This window comes from Trichoplusia ni, chromosome 21 (genome assembly GCF_003590095.1).
Source record: "Trichoplusia ni isolate ovarian cell line Hi5 chromosome 21, tn1, whole genome shotgun sequence".
In the NCBI taxonomy this organism is placed as follows: domain Eukaryota; kingdom Metazoa; phylum Arthropoda; class Insecta; order Lepidoptera; family Noctuidae; genus Trichoplusia; species Trichoplusia ni.
In genome coordinates this window covers 5,100,573-5,123,919 of record NC_039498.1, presented here as the reverse complement: position 1 = coordinate 5,123,919, position 23,347 = coordinate 5,100,573, and the positions used below count along the sequence as shown (strand labels likewise).

At 36.4% G+C, this 23,347-nt stretch overlaps 1 protein-coding gene across 1 annotated transcript in view; it reads left to right on the top strand.

The window, feature by feature from the left end:
- The window catches only part of LOC113504144 (serine protease lint-like), a 29,819-nt gene extending 10,331 nt beyond the window's left edge, over positions 1–19,488 (top strand). Inside the window, exons 2-4 of the mRNA XM_026886305.1 lie at positions 16,063–18,221; positions 18,610–18,745; positions 19,245–19,488. Of these exons, the coding sequence (XP_026742106.1) occupies positions 16,063–18,221; positions 18,610–18,745; positions 19,245–19,435 (2,486 nt within the window). The 3' untranslated portion in view covers positions 19,436–19,488. The remainder of the gene's footprint in view (positions 1–16,062; positions 18,222–18,609; positions 18,746–19,244) is intronic.
- The last annotated feature ends 3,859 nt before the right edge of the window (positions 19,489–23,347 follow it).

Below are 23,347 nucleotides of genomic sequence, written 5' to 3'. Positions count from 1 at the left end.
AATTTCAATAGTCTTTTAAGATAAAAGATTACAACGCATTTCGTTAACTCAACACACTGACATGTATATGAAACCAAGCGAACGAGAGTTTCCACAAGTTAAACTAGTGAAAGTTTGGAATTGTCGTTTAAATTGAATTAACTGTCACTGTGTTCTCGGTACAACTGTTTGCTTGTTATCTAACTGCGGTGAAAACGAATGGGTTTAAATTAACTGGGTTTTCAAAAGTGCTTTTTGCTTGGTAAATGTGTGTGTTTTAGTAAACTGGTTTATTTGAGTTTAAGCTGTTATAGTCTAGTGGTAAGACCGCAGGACTGAAAAGCTAAAGGTTTTGAGTTCGATCCCAAGGCACGCATCGATTTTTCGAATGGTGTCATCATCATCGGCCTTGCCTTTTCCCGACTATGTTGGGGTCGGCTACGAGTCTAACCGGTTAGCTAAGTACCAGTGTTTTACAAGGAGCGACTGCCTATCTGACCTCCTTAACCCAGTTACCTGGGCAACACGATACCCCTTAGTTAGACTGGTTGTCAGGCTTTTCAAGCTTCTGAATACCTATAACGACTGTCAAAGATGTAGGAATGACAGCCGGGACCCACAATTTAACGTGCCTTCCGAAGCAATGTCGTGCGTTTAAGAAATAAATATCACAGTTTCCATGCTTTATTACTTAACCGACTTCAAGAAGACTCATTTTCTCAATTTTCGAAGACTCCGAGCTTTCTAATTTCATTTACATGAATGTTTATTCGATGCACAATAGTTTTGAATTCAGTATTCCAACCTATTCTAAAGTTTGCCTTTAACGTAGTTAAATAAAATAAGCCTATGCGTCAATCCGAACTGTCAACTACCTCCCTACCAAATTTCATCGAAATCGGTCTCTATGTTTCGACGTAAAGAGATAACAAACATTTACACACATACTTTCACATTTATAATTCCAGTGTGTTATATGAATAAAGGAAATTTTACACAAGAATATAGTAATCTTCCTCTAAACGCTCTTGATAGATCGGTCATTGTCATGTAATACCGGTTCGGGTAAATGTATTATGTTTAAAATATGCGGTAGTATGCATCGCGTTCCCGTAGTCTCAGGTGCAAGGGAAGTGTGCAGTCGGGTGGTTTTAGCCAGTAAGAATCTGATATACCTATAGAAAGAGCATAATGATTTCTTTAGGTAAAAAAAAGTGTATGTGAATAGTGAGATAGCCAAATGGTTAAGGTCACCACGTCAAACCCATTGAGCGCGTCGTGTCGCGGTTTCTATCCCCGCGTAGGCTAAGAATTGGTGTGATCCACGAATGCTTGTCATGAGTCTGGGTGTCTTTGTGCATGTGACTTGAATGTTTGTGGAACCCCCCGCGACGTAAGGATTATTTAATGCGGGAGTCGAATTAAAGTACGTATAATTGTATCGTTTTATTATATAAGTAAATAAATGGTTATATTTCTTGGAGAATTAAACGTATAATTATAGTTTTCAATGCGTATTTTGTCTTAGTAATATTCATTTTTCTTTAATAAATCTACAATCAGTCGATTTGATCTTTCAAAGCTTTTTAAATACAGCTTGTAACTTACTTTTTTTCCATTTTAGGGTTCCTTCTATAAAAAGTAATAATAAAACCCTATTACTGAGGCTTCATAGTCTGCGCGTCTGTCTGTCTGTCTCTCCGTCACCACGCTATATCTTATGAATAGTGATAGTTAGACAGATGATGTATTTCTGCAGCCGCTATAATAGCGAATAATAAACAAAAACAAAAGATCTACATACGTTAAGTGACGGTTCTCACGGTCATAAATTTGTTGGTGGGTGATCATTATTTTTTACCCAATCTCACTGTTTATCTTTACCCTACTGAACCCTCAGAGTCGTGGTTCCAACTCGCACTTGACAGGTTCTTCTTATCTGTTTTTTAATTCCATTCATAGTTGGGAACTGTGTTAACGTTTAATGTAAAATTTTCACATGATTTTTTAACTAGTTCTTTGTGTTAAACACCTCGGTATAGTCTATTGTCTTTGGAACCGTTAAATACAGATTATTAGCATATCTATGGTTGAGTGAGTAAAGCAGAAATAGTTCTTATAAAGTTTTTAAAGGAAAATGGATTTAATAAATAAAATTTATTAGTTTATTAATATGTTCTACTATAAGGTAGAGGCCTCCCTTGTTTTAAGAGTTCTGGTTTCAGAGTAATTTGGTTCATCTGTCAGTCCGTCCATCTGCTACCGGGCTGTTTCTCATGAACAATCTTAACTACACAGTTGATATTTTCCTTGTGTGTGATCCTGTCGTCTGCTGATGAAGCTAAGGTTGTTAAAGTCAAAAAAATGATGAAAATCATTTAAAGGTCCATTTCTTTTTTGTATGTTTTAGCCTTTTTTTTATAAAACGTTAACTTAGTTTCCCAAAAGATAAATAAGACTTTCCATACAAAATTGTCTCAAGATAAACACCTCCTGTAAACAGGAAAACCTTTCAACAGTCAACTATTTTTCAGAAAAAAGACTGTTTACAACTCCATACATATCTACATATCAATTATTATTATTATTGCCAACGTTTTTTTTTTGCAACTGTTACCCACAACACAAGTCAATGATGTCTGCAGCATATAATCAAATGATCGGATCGTGAGACGGCACTCATCTGGTATGCGTTTCTAGCGCGCTCTGTTTAGCAACGAGGCGGACATCCGCTATATCGCTGTAGGGTGGAGGGTGCTGTTGTCGGACTACACAATTTTATTAATAATTTAATATTTGTGTAGTGAGTTGGAGTCGCGAGACTGAGAGTACCGTGTTAAGATGCTAAATCGTGAGATACAGATACTTTTTTTAATCGATTTGTATTTGTATGCTGAGGGTAAAGGGAAGCAGAAATTGGTACCTCGTTTAATTTAAGACCTAAAGTTTTAACTGTTACCTAGGTAATCTTGATTTTTTTTGTTCCTACACCAACAACACCGCAACAGAAATACACGATTTTTGAAAATTGCAGCTAACTAAATCAACTGTGAAAATATCAGCTGTCTAGCTATTTTGGTTCATGAGATACCTGCAGAATAATAAATGACAAACTTACCGGCAGACAGGCAGCGTGGCTTTAGTAACAGGATTCCACTTTTTCCTTCGGCTATAGAACCTTTTTTTTTTGGTTAGGCGGGGGAATCCTCTTGGACACCCACTCCCTCGGGAAGGAAATGGGTAGTGTCAGACTTTTACTGACTAAACCTGAACCGCCGTGCTACGTCACCCGCGTTTTTGTGTCGGTGTATGGCAATGCGTTGCAATCCTTCATACTCGACTATTATTATAGAACCCTAATACATGCCCCAATAAAGAATAAAACTATTCTAATTAATTACCTAGCTATACCAATGTAGAGTAATTATGTCCAATAGTCATTATTGGGGATCTATAAAGCAATCTATAAATCCATGGAGAGGTCTCATAAATTTTAAGTACCTACTAGATACTAATGAACAAATCTTGTACGGGATATAGTATGTATTATGACTTAAGCAATATATTCCGTACGAAGCAATATATTTTAATTATATTGTAATTATATTGCAAATCAATTATATTGCAAATCTCATTTGTTGACGTATTAGATAATAGTCTATCTAATACGTCAACCATAGCCATAGTTTTGAAACGAGAGCAAGCGACAACAAGCAAGTTAATTAAGTTATCATTTTGACTCATTTTTCCCCGTTTTTTAATATAAGTGTTATGACAATATAGTCTAATATAAACAAATGAGATTTACAATACCAAATAAATCAATAAAAAATAAATAACACTAATATTTTTTATATAATAAAAATAAATTCTTCATGGACAACAACGGGTCGCTTTACCTTACTCGATCATTGATCGTAAACAGCAGATGATATAAAATAGATATGTTGTTAATACCGAGTATTTGCTACACAATATCGGTATTTCTTTTAACATTTTTGGACTAAAAGTTACTTATGAAATTTAAAAGAAGTATTTGGTTCAATTAGCAAAAACGTTGACTAACATGACATTACAAAACGACAACAGAGAATTCCATTAGACAAGTGTCATTTGTATAATCATTAACGTCAATATAAATCGCTCTTAGAATGGCAGTTTCATGGATGGATTTGTATGCATGATGTTTAGGTTCGATCCCAACGCAGGCAAAGTACCAATATGTCTTCTTCAAAGTTATGTAATATGGTTATCTATACTTCTATATATAATATACTAATACTAACATATATAAAGCTGAAGAGTTTGTTTGTTTGAACGCGCTAATCTCAGGAACTACTGGTTCAAATTATTTTTGTGTTGAATAGACCATTCAACGAGGAAGGTTTTAGGCAAGCTCACGCTGCGACTAATAGGAGCGAAGACACAATGGAAAATGTATAAAAAATAGGGCAGATATAAATCAGAACTTGTATCTTCTAACTATGCGGACGAAGTCGCGGGCAGCATCTAGTATATTATATGGTTATAACCTAACTATTGAACTCAAAAGTCGCTGTGAGCTAGCGTGGAGAGCAATGCTCAAAACTTCCCTATAGGGGAAGAGGCCTGAGCCCAGCATTGGGACGTATATTAAGCGCCGAAAGCAGATACGTCATGCTTCCTTAGTTGTCACTGTCTGCTGAAGTGCTGAGGTTTCTTCTTTCCGTTCCTTCCCTCGAATATGTGGGGATTTTGTTGGGCTGGTTCTTCTCTCGCAGTAGGGGTAGAGGAATCGGGGTGCTTTCCATTGTAACTTGACATTCAAAGTGCTACGCAGTACCCTAATTTCCATAAATGAATCACATAATTGCTTGTCCTACGCTTAACCTAAACTGCGACGCATCGCATGGCATGTTAACCTCACCCAGTCTAGCTTTCCAGTCATGATAGTGATGTAAAATACAATGCATGGCGATGCGATTTCCATACTTTTATTTACTGACGTAGAAGAAACGTTGGATGGATTGTGTGAAAGACGATATGGCTACAAAGAGTGTTTCGTGTGAGATGACGGCGGATAGAAAGACGTGGAAGAAGAAGACATGTTGTGACAAATAAAATGGGATAAGGGCAGGGGAATGATGATGATGTTGTAGACAAATTCTGAAATATCACTTGGCTATAGGAGCAGATGACGATTGTGATCACCCTCTCTATAAGCTTCAGTGTTAACTTGAAACTATACGGTATATACACGAAGTTATTAAGCGTAACATATTGCCGGTTAGGTGTGAATGAAAAAGTGAATATGTATGGAAATGCAATACTCTGCGTAACGCTGGCTCATAGGCAGCTTCTTCTGATCATATGGTTATTGTGGTGTCAGAGTTTTTGGCGCCTCTGTCTTGGCTCATAGCCTTAAAAAATGAGGTGGTAGTTTCTTAAGTTTACCGAATGTTAGACATTGAAATGAAACTCCTTTTACGGATTTTATCGCGGTTTAATTTTAAATTATAGTTTCGCCGTTTCGACACCTGTGCAGGTATCATGGTCACGGAGAGCCTGCCCGTAAGTAAAGTAGTTTCATTTCAAAATGAGGTGGGTCGGTTCTTACGATGTTTTCAGCCAGCGATAATTGCTTTGTAATACCTACATGAATTCGAAAAGACACATTATAGTTCTGTTCTTCGTTCTATAACTTAGCAGTTTAATAGTCACAAGACTCGGCTACCACTAGCTGTGATAAGCCAAGTGGTAAGCCCGCTTAATGTTGACGATGAAAGAAAACATCGTGAGGAAACCAGCACATCTGAAAGGGTGTGTTTAAAAACTCTGACACCAGGTTATACGTCAACCTATAAGATGGAGAAGACTGCTTGCAATATATAAAGCCACAGACTAAACGTGTCTTAAGACGTTTTCGTAAACATTCGTCACCAGTTTTCCTCAAAAAACTGAACAAAAAACAACGGGTTACATAACACTGATAGCCGTTTCAAATTGGTGAGTCATTTGAAATCACTTTCTCCTGATGACGTGTTTATACTTTTTCTCTATAACTTAACTTTGCTTAATAATAACAAAAGCTTTTAAGTTATATAAGTATTGTCATTTGATGGAATAGTCTCGTGGTTTTGGGATCGGTTTTTATGTATAAGGTTGGGTGGTCGAATCCAAGGCTTTCAAATGACAAAGATTTATATTGTATTTATTGAGGCATTTACCATTAGTATCTACATAATTATGTACATTTCAAATAAGTACTAAAAACAAGAACAATAATTAAAAAATTACAAAGTGACTTTTTTGATGTTTCGTTTTGAGAGATATTACCGGCTAACGTAGAAACAAAAGATGACGAGGAAATGGAAACAATATTCTAAATATTGGTCCACCCGTTTGCGTGACCGTCTGTTACCAGGCTTTATATCAGTAACCACTTATCAATTTCACAGATGATAAAGTTCTATTACCTTTATAGCAACAAATACTAAAAATAAAGATCGAGGTCAAATAACAATTGTCACCGAATCATCATCATCATCATCGTCATCATCAGCCCATATTCGTCCACTGCTGGACGTAGGCCTCCCCAATTGCACGCCATCGAGATCTATCTTCAGTATATTTGTCCAGAACCCTCTGTTTCGCGAGTCATATTCGCACTTAACCGGGTTTTACTGAAGAGATGTTACAAATTTAGGTCCGCAATGGTCAGCTTTAACTTTCTCAAAAACCATTAAACATCATTAAACATGACACCCGAATACAAATTGGAAAGTAGTGATACATTTAGAATATTAATGATGTAATTATTTTGGGAGGCCTTGACATTGTGGGACTGGGTTACATGGGGTTTTGGGGCTAGCGACATTGTGGTTTAAAGTCTGAATATCAATTGTCTTGTGGACCCGGTTTTTTTCAGGTTTTAGGATACATATCCGCATTAAATCCTTGCGTGGCGGGGCGTTTTACAAACATTCAAGTTACATGCACAAAAAATAGCTATAGCATATTAGGCATTTATGTGAACCCTATTCTAATAATATTCTTCCAATTAAATATAGATTCATTTCTAATCTATTCTAATTTTGCAGTCATTGAGTTCGGCGTGGAGACCTATCTTAACACTTGGCTATGCGAGCAGTAGCATTCTTATGCCTTGTTTTTAGGTTTCCTTACTTAAAAGCGTAATAAATAATTTCTGTCTTTCAATTTATTACGTCATTTCACTTTTCCAATAACACTCACCACCGCCCTCATCATTTTACTCCACTACCAAGTAAAAAACAATTTTCCACACACCCAGATATCTACAAATGCTCCAAAACTCACATCTTAAATCTCAAAATATAGACCGATTACGCCTCAACTCAAATTGGAAAGTGTCCGCAATTCGCTAAGAATTTCGATTCTGTCTCGATCGTTTGGTATGCTTAACGTGTGCTGATTGACATACATTGTATCCTGGTAGTTTACGATCCTTCCGCCGGTGCTACGTGTTGCTATGCCGTGTTTACAGGCTACGATACGATGACGATACGATTGTGAAAGACAAAACATTAAAAAATAGATAATGTCCGCAGTAATTTCGTTGCGAGATCCAAGGCAAGTTAATTGTTTCCCCTGGGATACACCGAACTTCAGTGTTAAGGCGGTTTTCGTTGGTTTCATTGTAGATCTTGGCTTACAGGAGTTGCAATGGCGGGAGTGTGTGGCGGGTTAGTCCCAATACAAAAAAGGTATCGGTATTTCGTTGCCATGACGACAACACCCTAATTTTAGACCTCATAGAAAGCACTCAGAAGTCAGCAAGCTCTGTGTCTTATAAGGGCTGATGCCTGCCGGGGCAGCGGGATTGTCCGAAAGGGGTACCGGCCCCGGTACACGAAGGGCAAAAAAGGAATATAGATGGGTTATAGTCAGTAGAAGTCTCACACTCCATTCCAAGTTTCCAAAATTACTAATATACTTTCAAACTTTCCTTTAACCCACTTTCGCCCAATGAAAATAATCCTTGTACTACGGGGAAATCACGAACATTAAGTCACATACACAAAGACACGCAGAATTACACAAACGCTTGTCCTACTCGGGGATCGAACTCGAGATACGTCGCGAATACTGGCTTTGGTGAGCTGATCTCAACTACTAGGCTATCCGTGTTTGTCTTAATATGTCGTGTCGTACACGTCTCATGGGGTACTACAAAAGGTGTTGTTGCCTAAATAACAACCGGTAGTAAAAATCGTAATAATGTTGCTAATTATTAAATGATGTAACGGTTTACTCACGCGTATTTATCGGGGTAGCCCGACGCGGCGGGATCGCAGTTCGACTCGTGATCCCGCCGCGTCTGCTCATGATTAAGGACTCCGGTTGGGTCCGAAACTAGTCGGGCTACCCCGATAAATACGCGTGAGTAAACCGTTACATCATTTAATAATGAATCATTCTCACGACAGTTACTATCAAAATAATGTTGCTAATTATTAGACCATTGGAGCATTGGGTGAAATTTTAATGATTCATATTTTCTTTTCTTATTTAGGTTATAGGATAATATTTTCATATAAAGAACTCGTCTATCAAAAAAAAAAAAAATTAACCACTTAAGATGATAGAACGTATGATGGTTGGGACTGATAAACTTGCTAATCACTCGCTAATCACTTGCTAGTAAGAAGCATATTGGTAAGTGACGTCAAACGAGATTTTAAATAAATGTATCCCCTTCATTTTTTGTTTTTGAGGTAAGAGAAAAAGTACTTGACAGGCCAACAATTTTTTGGAAATCTGTCTGCCGGAATAAACACCTTTTTTTTGTCAAATGCCTCATTGGAATGTGTTGAACTGACATGTCAAATTCAGCTCATTAACGACGTCTCATACAGTCCCATATATTAAAAGCATTTTATTTGCTCTCTCATAAAGTGCGATTCAACATAATCAAGGCCTAACCAAAAGGGTTAAAGAATAGGGCCTAAGCCCTGAGAAGTAGGCGTGAGAAAAGCATTACAGAAAAAAATAATTACGAATCACGCCTCAAGAGAGTTATTATTCAAAAGTAACCATTATTTTTAATAATGTCGTTATTTTTATCTACACATCATTATGACAAGTTATTTACATATGCAAATTTAATTAACAAACATTTATTTATAAAGAAAATTGTACCAATTCACACGTTAATTTCATTTGAAGATTTTATAGCTTATTAGTTAAAACTAATTAATTTTAATTAAAACACTATTATCATATGTTTTATTACATTTACATAGCTATGTAAAAAATACTAGCGCAGCAAAAAAAAACAAAGTGTCATATACTCCTTTTGAAGTCGGTCAAAAATAGTATTTGGAAAACGATCTGAGCTTCTGAAAGTCACAATAAGTTAAATGCTGGTTATTTAATATAAAATTAAAAACGAATATAATATGCTCTGACTGTATCAAAACGAGTAATAGTCCTAGTCCTACTACTATTATAAAGGCGAAAGTTTGTAAGTATGGATGTATGGATGTTTGTTACTCTTTCACGTAAAAACTACTGAATGGATTTGAATGAAACTTTACCATAATATAGCTTCTACATTAGAATAACACATAGGCTACAATTTTTGAGGTTTCTAATGTGAGGTCGTAAAAAAACACATTTTTTGCGCTTAAACGGGGAAAATTCTAACCACGTGGACGAAGTCGCGGGCAACAGCTAGTAATATTATAAACGCGAAAGTTTGTATGCATGGATATTTGTTACTGTTTCACTCAAAAACCACTGGACAGATTTCAATGATATTTAGTACAGAGATAGATTGTAGCTTGGAATAACACATAGGTCACTTTTATTCGGCTTTAAAAACAGAATTATGATATACATCAAGAACCGATAGCCACGCGAGCAGAGCCTATTTAACAATGGCCGATGAATGAGTGACAATTGGATTAAATTTGAAATTATTCATATTCTCTTAAGCATTTTGCCAATACAATAATTGGAAGTTAATTATATTGACCTTGAGTGTACCGTCCCGTACTGAATTTACAATTATTGTGTAGAAAAATGCTTAAGATAATACGAAAATTGACATTTTATGAAACTTTTCATTCATTCATCGGCCGTTGTAGATAGCAGAATTGGGGCCCAGAGCCCCTGCATGCTACTGCTCGTCATTAATAAGTTGAAACCGGTTGTTATGCCCCTGATTTGTGGATCATTTGATAAGCATACATAATTAATGATATTAATAGCTTTTAAATGTAAATAAATCTGTATTTTTGGTTAAGCGGGTCGTGTTTATAAAGTTGTTGTTGTGTGTTCAATGTGTATGTAAAATTGTGTGTAATGATCAATTTTTGTGTTGAAAAAGTGCTTAGACTTATACAACTATTGCTAATTTAAATTCATTAATCGGCCGTTGTAAATAGCAGAATTGGGGCCCTAAATTTTCGTTTATACAACGGCATTGGCGTTTATACCTAAGATTTACAATAAAATTAAAACCTAGAGACAGACGCACCGTCTTTCAAATTAAAAACACACACAACCAGACACAAATTAATGCGACAACCGCAACCAAATCGTTTCATCCGTTTAGGAGCTACGGTGCCACGAACAGACACGGTAGACACACAGAGACCTACACACATGGCGTTCAATCTTAAGGCGTTCATATTATTATAACATATTACAAATTTTGATTTTTTATTTATTTTTTTACCTATGTATCCAAAACACACAAATTTTATTTCTTTAATTTGATAAATTTCTATTTGCTAGAATTTCCAAGTGTGTGCGTTTAAAAAAAAAACATAATATTAAACTATTTCAATCTGAAAAAGCATCTCAATATTACGGTATTTTCTACGCTTTTTTGCTCTATTGACCCAAATGACTGTATTATGGAAAAAAGCAGAAATTGTATCGATACGTTGCGAAAATTATCACTAATATACTAACTGGGTGAACGCTTACTGTTAAATATTAATGAATGAGTATTGAGTGTAGTTGGAGCTAGGAGAGTGATATACGTACTTCCTACTATCGTAAATCTATACTAATATATAAAGCTGAAGAGTTTGTTTGTTTGTTTGAACGCGCTAATCTCAGGAACTACTGGTTAAAATTGAAAAAATATTTTTGTGTTGTATAGGCCATTCACCGAGGAAGGTTTTAGGCTAATATACCATCACGCTGCGACTAATAGGAGCAAAGATACAATGGAAAATGAAAAAAAAACAGGGAAAATTATTCATCTTCGAGGCCATCCGTTCAAAAATACCTAACTTATATCTTCTAACCACGCGGACCAAGTCGCGGACAACAGCTATAATAATAAGCCTTTATTAAACAATCTTACAAATACATTTCTTTCACAAGTTAGTTCTTATATTGACACCAGTTTCGCGAAGATTGTCTTGCTACTCAGCATAGGCCTCCCCTAAAGCTTGCCATAACGCACGATCTTGTGTTTTCCTTCTCCATGTTGCGCCAGCTACTCTTTTTATGTCATCTTCCCATCTCCGGTTTGGTCTCCCTCTTTTCCTTTTGTAGTTTCTTGGGTACCACTCAGTTACTTCTTTCGACCATTTGTTGTTTTTGTTTCTCATCATGTGGCCTGTCCACCTCCACTTTAGCTTCTTGATACAGTATGTAACATCTGTAATTTGGTTTGCTGTCGTACAGTTTTAAGTTTTAATTTATGTTTTAATTTAACATTGAGCATGCTCCTCTCCATTCCATGTTGACATGTCTCTAATGCACGTATATTTTGTTTGGTAAGACTCCATGTTTGACACCCGTACGTCATAACAGGCAGTATACATGAATCAAATACTTTTTGTTTATATTTCGGTGATATTTCTGAGTTTTTAAATATTTCTTTTAGTGACCAGTATCTTTTCCAGGATAAGTTAATTCTGTTGTTTATTTCATTTTTTGTTAGATCTTTTGGGGAGATTATTTGTCCAAGATATGTGTATTCGTTCACATATTCCATTTGTGTACCATCAACTTGAATGGGTATCTTTTCTATATTTGTCATTAGCTTTGTTTTTGAGGTGTTCATCGTCAACCCAACATTCCTACTTTCGACTGTAAGTTGTTCAAGCATTTCCTGTAGACTTCCTGCGTCCTCTGTAATAAGTATCAGATCGTCTGCGAATCTTAAGTGGTTCAGGTGTACTCCGTTTATATTTAATCCATAGTTGTCCCATTCGAGGCGCCTAAATACATACTCAAGAACTGCGGAGAAAAGTTTGGGTGACATGGGATCACCCTGTCGAACTCCTCTCTTTATGGGAAAGGCTTCACCCACTCTTTCTGTCCGTATTTTAGCTGTCATGTTCTGATAGATATTGCTAATGAGGCGTATATATTTTTTGTTGGACAACAGCTAGTAATAATATAATCCTACTAATATTTATTACATAAAATATATATGATGTATGGACATAAGATGTATGTATGGATGTTTGTTCCTCTTTCACGCAAAAACCGCTGAACGCATTTCGACGAAACTTGGTACACAGATAGTTTATAACCAGAATTAACATTTTCGATTTGTAGGAAGCGGGTTCGCGGGCAACAGCTAGTCAAACATATCTGGGGGCACGGCCGTGCCTCCACCAAGTCGAGCAAAAAGGCGTCAAGCCGTTAACTTCATTTATCTTGAGGGTCTATCGCCATGTTTTAAAGTTTTACGTGGGTGTGGAAGCGTGTTAGTGCAAAGCATGGTGTAGAGTGGCATCTCTTTTAAACTAATTTCACACTTGTAAATGTCCAAGGGTTTACCGACTGCACGGATAGCCGAGTGGTTGAGGTCACCACGCCTAACACACTGTGCGCGTTGTGTCGCGGGTACTATCACGGCGAAGTACAAGCATTTGTGTGTTCCACGAATCCTTGTCCTGAGTCTGGGTGTCTTTGTGCATATGATTAGTTTATTTGTAAAACCCCGGCGTCACAAGGATTAAATTCCTAACTGCGGGAGTCGTACAATAAAAGAGAAATAAAAAAGATTACCTAATATAAATTCTTCATTTACTTTAGAACAAATCCCATTCACAAACCATACCCAATTCAGACTAGAATCTTTTATTATTCAAGACTAGCATGTTGAACACAACTTCATCCGCGTGGTTAGAAGATATAAGGGTATATCTTGAGTAACAATATTGCAATTTTCTTACGGAACCCTAATATTTTTGAAAATAAATTATAGAAAACCTATGTTCAGCGGGGGTAATGTAGCTTCTCAACAATCAAAGTATTTTTCAAATCGGTCCAGTAATTTCGAAGCCTATTCGTGTCAAACAAACAAACAAACAAATCTTTCCTTCTCTATAATATTAGTGTTAGATGGCATCTTTAAAATAGATGTAGCTAATGTGTTAAAACTAGCACAAGAGTAAAATCGAAAGTGTACGCACTGGCATGAGACGGGTCCGAAATTGAAAACGAAAAAAAAAATGTCTTGTCTGTGGGTGGGCTAGAGTTTTTGCATTTCTAAATTATCTATGGGTATTTGTTTATTTTGTTGGTTATGTCATTTGTTTTCTTTTTTAGGAAACGCAAAGAAAAAAAACGGAAGTATATTACTCAGGTACTGCTGTCTGTCAGTCTGTGCGTTAACAGGCTGTATCTCATGACAGCTGAAATTGGCTATAAAAATACGTCATCTTTGACGTATTTTTATAGCCTACAAAAAAATAAAGATTGAGGTTAAGAAACAATTATTAAGTTAAAAATATTTATTAATGTCAAATTTTGTTCGCAAATAACCTTTCCTATGTACTTGTATTTAACTCGCACTTGTAAGAGTAAAACATAATTACCTCATCCATACATTCATCCACATACAAACTTCACGTTTTTATTAAATAATCCCATTAAATATCCGTCCCAGAACATGTCTTCAAAGTTTCATGACAATCGGTTAAGTAATTTTCTTATCATATCTAATCTCATATCTATAACATTAGTAGGGATTTTCATTCAAAATATCTCGACTTTTCATCTTACAAAAATAATATTTTGTTATTTTTGTAAGATGCAAAATATTAAGCAATAAAAAAAATCGTAGGTACTGCAAAAAATTACAATTATATCTTCACCATAGCTTTCAACTCATCGCTCGCAGTGTACAAGCATCCTTTACTACTAAATTCGCAGTCTAGGGGCGACCGTTACTTTACAAGTGAATTTAGCATAAACCAAAGATTTGTAAACGATATCACCCTGAATCACGTATCAACTGTGTGTCTATGCCCTCTTGACCATATTACCAAGGCCCCAATTCTGCTATCTACAACGGCCGACGAATGTATGACATTTGGCTTAAAATGACAATTTTCATATTCTCTTAGGCATTTTTCTACACAACAATTGGAAATTCAGTACGGGACGGTACACTCAAGGTCAATAGAATTAACTTCCAATTATTGTATTGGCAAAATTCTTAAGAGAAAAGGAATAATTTCAAATTTAATCCGATTACCATTCATTCATCGGCCATTGTAAATAGCAGAATCGAGGCCCTGTTTCAAAGTTGCTACTTCTTTGCGTATAGTTATTATACAAATACAGACAAAATTCAGCTATTTACAATTAAATACTTAATACTCAATTATAATCATTTATTGCATTCCATATGTTACAGAGATGGTAGAAAAAAAATACATATAACATAATATTAGTCGGGCACGCAAAATTTAGGAAAGAGGAAAAGGGTGGAATAGCAATTTAGTCAAATAAATATTTTTATAAATTATTAACTGTCTTTCATTTGTAAATAATTGTGTTTGTGTATTTTGTATTGCATAATATACACGGTGATTTTTTAGTCGTCTTACAAAAGGAGCCCAGTTCATGTATCCGATGTAAAATACCCTCAGGCGCGATTTTTTTTATCATCAACTAGTATAATAAGTACGAAGAAAAATTAAACAAGAGAAATCTGAAAATACTCTTAAAAATGATAAAAACGCCGCCGCCCGCGCCCCTCACCATTGTTACAAGGCTCGGACCGCGCTCGCAACAGAGCTGTTTCTAAAAAACTACGAATCGCATCATAATATTGAATAAAAATTGCATTTTAAATTTATTCAAATCTCATAAATACCTATTTTTTTATCATGAACGTGTTCTAGTCATTGGATACATGAACTGGGCTGCTTTTGTAAGACGACTAAAAAAATCACGGTGTATGTGAGCATGTCAGTGATGCAGATTTTTTTTATTTTTGCCATTTTTTCTGTTACTTTCTTTTCATTAATACTTTTATTTGTTGATAAACGTCAAGGTTAAGCAACAGATACAACCGATTAGTACCTACTTCTTAAACCTATTTTTCTACGAATCAAATAAGACTCAGACTTGACCAGTTTCAAATTTTCAAAGTATTGAGTTTACAATATCTCCTTAAATACTTTCACTAATAGAAACAGTCACAAGAAAACACATACAAGTTAACAACTCTTTGAGATCTCTCGTAAAATCAGGCGAGTCATCTAAAAAGCATGGATTTATGTTGAGACAAGAGAAAATCTTCGGAAAGTGAACATAGACCACAATTTAGTTAGACGGTGAAATCTGGGCTCACACGCGAATACATTTCTCTATAATTTGAAATACGACGTTTGTGTAAACAAGTATTTGTTGGTATTTTCTACTAAAAATCAAAATTATACTCCATTTGTTAAGGTAGGAATTTTGAGTGCACGGACGAAACCGTCGTATCGTGGGTTCGAACCCCGCGTATGACAAGCATTTTTGAGATCCACAAATAACTGTTCCAAGTCTAGGTCTTTGTGCATGTTATTTGTGTGTTTTCGAAAACGACCGCGACACTAAGATTAAATTCTGCATGAGTCGTTTTTTAAAAGGGTTAAAATAAAAGTGAAAATACTACGTTAACTATATTTATAGAATCTCCATTTTCACCTGTAGGTGTGTCAACAAAATTTTTAAAACATTCATTTAAGCTTCTCGGTAGTATCAAAGGAGGTTAAGTAACTACCCTTTCGGAATTCTATCAATGACGTGATATAAAAAACAAATTAAAAAAGAGCAAGAAAATAATAAACGTTTTTCCTTTTCCAGATTCAAGAAAGTTATTCGGCGGCTACAGAATAACACCGACCTACTGCAAAGCTTCTCGAGCCGCAAAATACAACAGGGGCAACACGATATGCATGTTCAACCATGAATGCGTGCAACGCGGCGGCGAGGTCGTGGGCGCATGCATGGACGGCTTCCTATTCGGAGCATGCTGCCAGCTGAAATCAGACAGCCAGTCCCACATCCCAAAAGGCCCTGGAGTCATCATGACCAGTTACTTAGACTACCCCGAAGCCACTGAAAGTGATGACTATGATGTTGAGGAATTAAGCGCTTGGCATAATAGTTATAAGCCTGTAGTAACGCCCGGTTATAAACCAGCTGATAAATCTCCAACAACAGCCAAACCCGATGATTTAAGTACTGAAGGTGAACACGCTGAAATGATCTCTGAAGGGTTGACTCAAATAACGAATACTCTACTTAGTTCCCCACCTAAAGATAATGGTTTCATTTATATGAAACCTAAGCCTGATTATTATACGCATAGTACTATAAACCATGGTGGTCCAGACACTATCCTTGTACACACGAACGGTACTGTAGTAAACGATGTTGTTAGACCGTCAGATTTTAATATACAAGTGTCTTCAATGCAGACTAAGCCAACAGTCAGTCCTAGTACTTCGACATCGGATCCTCCAAAAACAGTATCCACACATCGTCCAGTTAAACCTATATTTAAACCTAAACCTTCGACGTCAACTGAAAATTATATTGCAATATCTACGGTGACGAAAGACTCTAAAGTCCCAGAATTGTCTTCTATTAATAGTATAATTCAGATGTTGAATGATAGTACGCCGAGTATGGGTGATGATGTCACTCCATCCATCGATGTTATGGAGACAAAATCTTCTCCGTCACCGTTGTATACTTATCCTAGCTTCTCAAGTACCGGTCATTACGTCACACTAAAGCCTACATCCTATTCTACATATAAGACTAAGAAACCAGTGCCAAGCAAAAAGCCATCTTATGACTATCTACATACGACTCCGAATAGTTTGCCTCAAGATGACAAACCTTCATCATATTTCTCTTCACCAAGCCCGAGTCAGTCTACAAGCCAAGCTATTGAAGCTTTTAACAGATATCCAACAGATCCGACCGATTTCGGAGATCTATCAACGTTTAGTTACGTTAGTTCTACTACAACACCAAAACCGACTACACCGAAAAGACCCCCGTCTACTAGCTATGTGACTGGTGCCAGCCCTGTGAGAAGACCACCACCATCTGCCAACGTACCTTCATATGAAGACACTTTCTCAAGTGTAACACCAACTGTCATTGTTCTAAATGATATCCATACAACCAAAACACCTTTAGAATCTGATGAAACCCAATTCGTCGAAATTTCTCAAGAACCTTTCAAGAAACCGGTCAGTCAGATTACTGTTAACAATCACATTGAATCCACGAACAACATTTATATGGGTAAACCGACCTACTATCCGTCATCATCATCACCAACTGTCGTTATAACTCCAAAACCAGGTCCAAATACGACTCCGTACCCAATCAAAGCATCTACAAGACCTGTATCCAGTTCAATAAGACCTTTGCCAATTTCAACTACTCCAAGTTATATAGCCGATGTCCCGACTACAAATAAACCAGAAGTTCAAACTTCACCTGATGATTCTATAAACTTCCCTCCTGTGAGGAACCCACTTCTAAACGCAACCGGTGCTAACCAAGCGCTTTACAACACTAGTGTTTCTATGTCAGATAGCGAACTTGACATTCTCCACGATGTCGAATTCACGACTCCTACTTGGGAAGTCGATGAAAAACTCGACGAGAAGATGAATGTATTCGTTAGCAAAATTGTTGGAAACCTACAAGGTACTTTCCAGGAACTACACGATATTGTCATTCTTGGCAAGAAACCTAACGACACAGCTATTCGGACGACAACGACGAAACCGAAAAAGACTCTTCCAACAACTAAGAGACCATTTTTGACGACCACGAAGAGAACTACTAAGTTTACGACGACTAAGCCTACGACTAGAAGGCCTACTGTGAAGACCACGAAAAAGCCGACGAGGCTGACCACGCAGAACCGAAAGCCGACCACAACGCAGCCTCCGACAACCACAGTAGTTACCACCACAACAACTAAAAAGACGAAGGTAAGATTGTAAATAACGTTATTTTTTCAGGGAAGAATCGATTTCGCAGTGACAGTGTCTCCCGACTCTCGACAAACTATTTGTGCAACCATTTCAACAGTAGAACCCCTCGGATAAATTTCTAGAAATAGTTATTTGTTGTAATTTATCTCGCACATAGAAATGCGTTATAGTAATTTGTACAAACATGTTGGTGTGTCCAACATTTTGTTCAGTAAGAGTACCAACATTTTATACATATTTACAAAAAGAAACCAGGAATGATAAGATAAAAATAAGCAGTTTGAATGTCAGATTTGAATCAAAATAAACGATTAAGTTTTTCAACTGATATCTACAGTAAAATTTCATCTTCTACAAAATGATAAGCAAATTATTATAATTTCAGGTGACAACCACAAAAAAGACGAAGCCGCCTAAGAAGGGGACGACCACGGTAGCCGCACCGTCGACCACGGAACTGTCAGATGAGATCACCACAGAAAACTATGTCGAAAAACCCATTGACTACAATGATAAAAATTGTAAGTATTTGTGTGATGACTAGATGAAAATGTAGCTGGATATTAAAGCTTAAGGACGTCAAGAAAATGTCAAACTGAGAAACTCGTGGCTAAACAACAACTGCACAAGCGTAACCTGTGATCGATCAACGATCACAGCTTGTGACGTCACAGGTCACAGGATCCTAAGAGTAATAATACTATTTTATTAAAAAATATCATATCTTTTGAGAAAGTTTCATATTTTTTAAGGACAAATGACAGCTATGCGATATAATAATATTCTAAGTTTGAGAAAATAATAAACAAAATTGGTCCAGTTCAAAGTCACAACAAAATAAAATACAGACGAATTGAGAATCTTCTCATTTTGAAAACCGTTTGAAAAAGCATTTGTAATAGTACCTTCATCATTGAAGTCTTTTTGTATCCGATTTTTGGCGTGTATAGGAAGTCTGCTTCCTTTGGAGAGTTTTGCCAAATATCTATAATTTTATCTCCTTTTTTTCCCGTTTTCCAGTATGCGGAGTCCGTCCCCTTGCAAAGACTGGTCGTATCGTCGGTGGTAAGAACACGAAGTTCGGAGACTGGCCTTGGCAGGTGCTGGTCCGTGAGTCCACGTGGCTTGGCCTCATCACCAAGAACAAGTGCGGTGGAGTGCTGATCACCAACAAGTTTGTGACAACAGCTGCCCATTGTCAACCTGGGTGAGTTTGGAAGGTTGTAGGATGATGGTGTTACTGGATAGGAGAATTAAAGTAATAGGTTGATGAAAGATAACAATATTTTGGAGTATTCTGTAGCAATAACGAAACTTGGTTGTATTTCACAAGTTTCGAGCGGTCCGCGTCAGCAGGGGGCTGTACAAAACACGTATTGTGTGCGCGTGGAGCGGCGTGAACGACTTACGAAATATAGATTATTTTACAGAATTGGCTTCTATGCTTTCAGAAAAACACGTGGTAAACTGTGAAAGTACTTTCGCACTGTTTTTTAAGAGTAATAGTGAGACTTAGTGAAACTATAAAAGTACAAACAATACGGCCAAAAATGATAATATTAGTCTGAAATACCAATTACATAACCGGTCCAAAGTCGTTCTGTCATGATTATTACCGTTATCAATACCTCAAATTGGATGTATAATTAACCCTAGAAAGATAATCATATTGTGACGTACGTTAAAGATAATCATGCGTAAAATTGACGCATGTGTTTTATCGGTCTGTATATCGAGGTTTATTTATTAATTTGAATAGATATTAAGTTTTATTATATTTACACTTACATACTAATAATAAATTCAACAAACTATTTATTTATGTTTATTTATTTATTAAAAAAAAACAAAAACTCAAAATTTCTTCTATAAAGTAACAAAACTTTTAAACATTCTCTCTTTTACAAAAATAAACTTATTTTGTACTTTAAAAACAGTCATGTTGTATTATAAAATAAGTAATTAGCTTAACTTATACATAATAGAAACAAATTATACTTATTAGTCAGTCAGAAACAACTTTGGCACATATCAATATTATGCTCTCGACAAATAACTTTTTTGCATTTTTTTGCACGATGCATTTGCCTTTCGCCTTATTTTAGAGGGGCAGTAAGTACAGTAAGTACGTTTTTTCGTTACTGGCTCTTCAGTACTGTCATCTGATGTACCAGGCACTTCATTTGGCAAAATATTAGAGATATTATCGCGCAAATATCTCTTCAAAGTAGGAGCTTCTAAACGCTTACGCATAAACGATGACGTCAGGCTCATGTAAAGGTTTCTCATAAATTTTTTGCGACTTTGAACCTTTTCTCCCTTGCTACTGACATTATGGCTGTATATAATAAAAGAATTTATGCAGGCAATGTTTATCATTCCGTACAATAATGCCATAGGCCACCTATTCGTCTTCCTACTGCAGGTCATCACAGAACACATTTGGTCTAGCGTGTCCACTCCGCCTTTAGTTTGATTATAATACATAACCATTTGCGGTTTACCGGTACTTTCGTTGATAGAAGCATCCTCATCACAAGATGATAATAAGTATACCATCTTAGCTGGCTTCGGTTTATATGAGACGAGAGTAAGGGGTCCGTCAAAACAAAACATCGATGTTCCCACTGGCCTGGAGCGACTGTTTTTCAGTACTTCCGGTATCTCGCGTTTGTTTGATCGCACGGTTCCCACAATGGTTAACTTATACGGTTCTTGTAGTAAGTTTTTTGCCAAAGGGATTGAGGTGAACCAATTGTCACACGTAATATTACGACAACTACCGTGCACAGGCTTTGATAACTCCTTCACGTAGTATTCACCGAGTGGTACTCCGTTGGTCTGTGTTCCTCTTCCCAAATAAGGCATTCCATTTATCATATACTTTGTACCACTGTCACACATCATGAGGATTTTTATTCCATACTTACTTGGCTTGTTTGGGATATACATCCTAAACGGACACCGTCCTCTAAAACCAAGTAACTGTTCATCTATGGTCAAATGAGCCCCTGGAGTGTAATTTTGTATGCACTGATGGATAAAGAGATCCCATATTTTTCTAACAGGAGTAAATACATCGTTTTCTCGAAGTGTGGGCCGTATACTTTTGTCATCCATTCTAAGACATCGTATCAAAAAATCAAAACGATCACGACTCATTACAGAGACGTACACCATTGACAAAGATCGATCAAAGAGGTCATCTGTGGACATGTGGTTATCTTTTCTCACTGCTGTCATTACCAGAATACCAAAGAAAGCATAGATTTCATCTTCATTCGTGTCACGAAATGTAGCACCTGTCATAGATTCCCGACGTTTCAATGATATCTCAGCATTTGTCCATTTTACAATTTCCGAAATTATCTCATCAGTAAAAAATAGTTTGAAGCATAAAAGTGGGTCATATATATTGCGGCACATACGCGTCGGACCTCTTTGAGATCTGACAATGTTCAGTGCAGAGACTCGGCTACGCCTCGTGGACTTTGAAGTTGACCAACAATGTTTATTCTTACCTCTAATAGTCCTCTGTGGCAAGGTCAAGATTTTGTTAGAAGCCAATGAAGAACCTGGTTGTTCAATAACATTTTGTTCGTCTAATATTTCACTACCGCTTGACGTTGGCTGCACTTCATGTACCTCATCTATAAACGCTTCTTCTGTATCGCTCTGGACGTCATCTTCACTTACGTGATCTGATATTTCACTGTCAGAATCCTCACCAACAAGCTCGTCATCGCTTTGCAGAAGAGCAGAGAGGATATGCTCATCGTCTAAAGAACTACCCATTTTATTATATATTAGTCACGATATCTATAACAAGAAAATATATATATAATAAGTTATCACGTAAGTAGAACATGAAATAACAATATAATTATCGTATGAGTTAAATCTTAAAAGTCACGTAAAAGATAATCATGCGTCATTTTGACTCACGCGGTCGTTATAGTTCAAAATCAGTGACACTTACCGCATTGACAAGCACGCCTCACGGGAGCTCCAAGCGGCGACTGAGATGTCCTAAACGCACAGCGACGGATTCGCGCTATTTAGAAAGAGAGAGCAATATTTCAAGAATGCATGCGTCAATTTTACGCAGACTATCTTTCTAGGGTTAAAGAACTTAATATCATAAAACAAACAACTTTAGTATTTATCGATGACTAAACGACATTTAATTGATATATTATTTCTTAAGTCATTACGTTGAGAGATATAATTATGTTTAATTACTATGTGAGATTGCACAAATTATAGTATCAGCGCACATGTCATGATTATAAAAAAAAACTATGGATTTAATTTCTTCACAAAGAAGAAAAAATCTTAACCAAAAATAAAAACCAACAGTTTCCGAAAACACCTCAACGTAAACCAGAGAATAATTGAAGAAAGAAGGGTAGGACTAGACTAAACAGCAAATTCAAACTCACGAGTTCGACTCATAGATATGACACGTTAAAAAACAAAAATACAATCTGCCCATTAGAGTGTTAACAAAAAATACTGAACGTAAACTTTTCCTCAAATAAAAACAGTGGCATATCTACGCTATTATTAATCTTTGGTGAGACTACACGCTACGTACCACGTGACCGTCTGACTCACATTCATTCAGCGATAAACAGTTGTGTCAGCTGTCTTCGCACACACTCAGGATTCTGTGCGATAGTTACGTTATCATGCGGGGTTATCGTTAGGGAGGAAAGAATTTACGTGTTGGGTGGTGTATAAAGAAAACATTGGATTGTTAGCTTAATTAGTAGTAGTGTTATTTGTTTAACTGATAATTTTGGTGGTTTTGATAACTTTGCCGGATGTCAAATGCAAAGTAATTGGGAGAGATTTTTGCTATCCATACCGATATTTTTCGGGAGTGCTTGTTCACGACCCAGTTTTCACAATCCTCTATTGATTAACGTATTTTTATTGGAGTCAGTACCAGTGGCAGCTCTCTTTGTTATTTTATAGTCTCTAAGCTGAGTGTCAATTTAGATTTATTAACTCTATAATCTTAAGGACAATAACGACTAAGGGTTTACTTTGTAAGGTAAACATAGCACGAACAGGAAGTATATATAAGAACAAAACAAAGCAATTTTCTTGCGATTCTA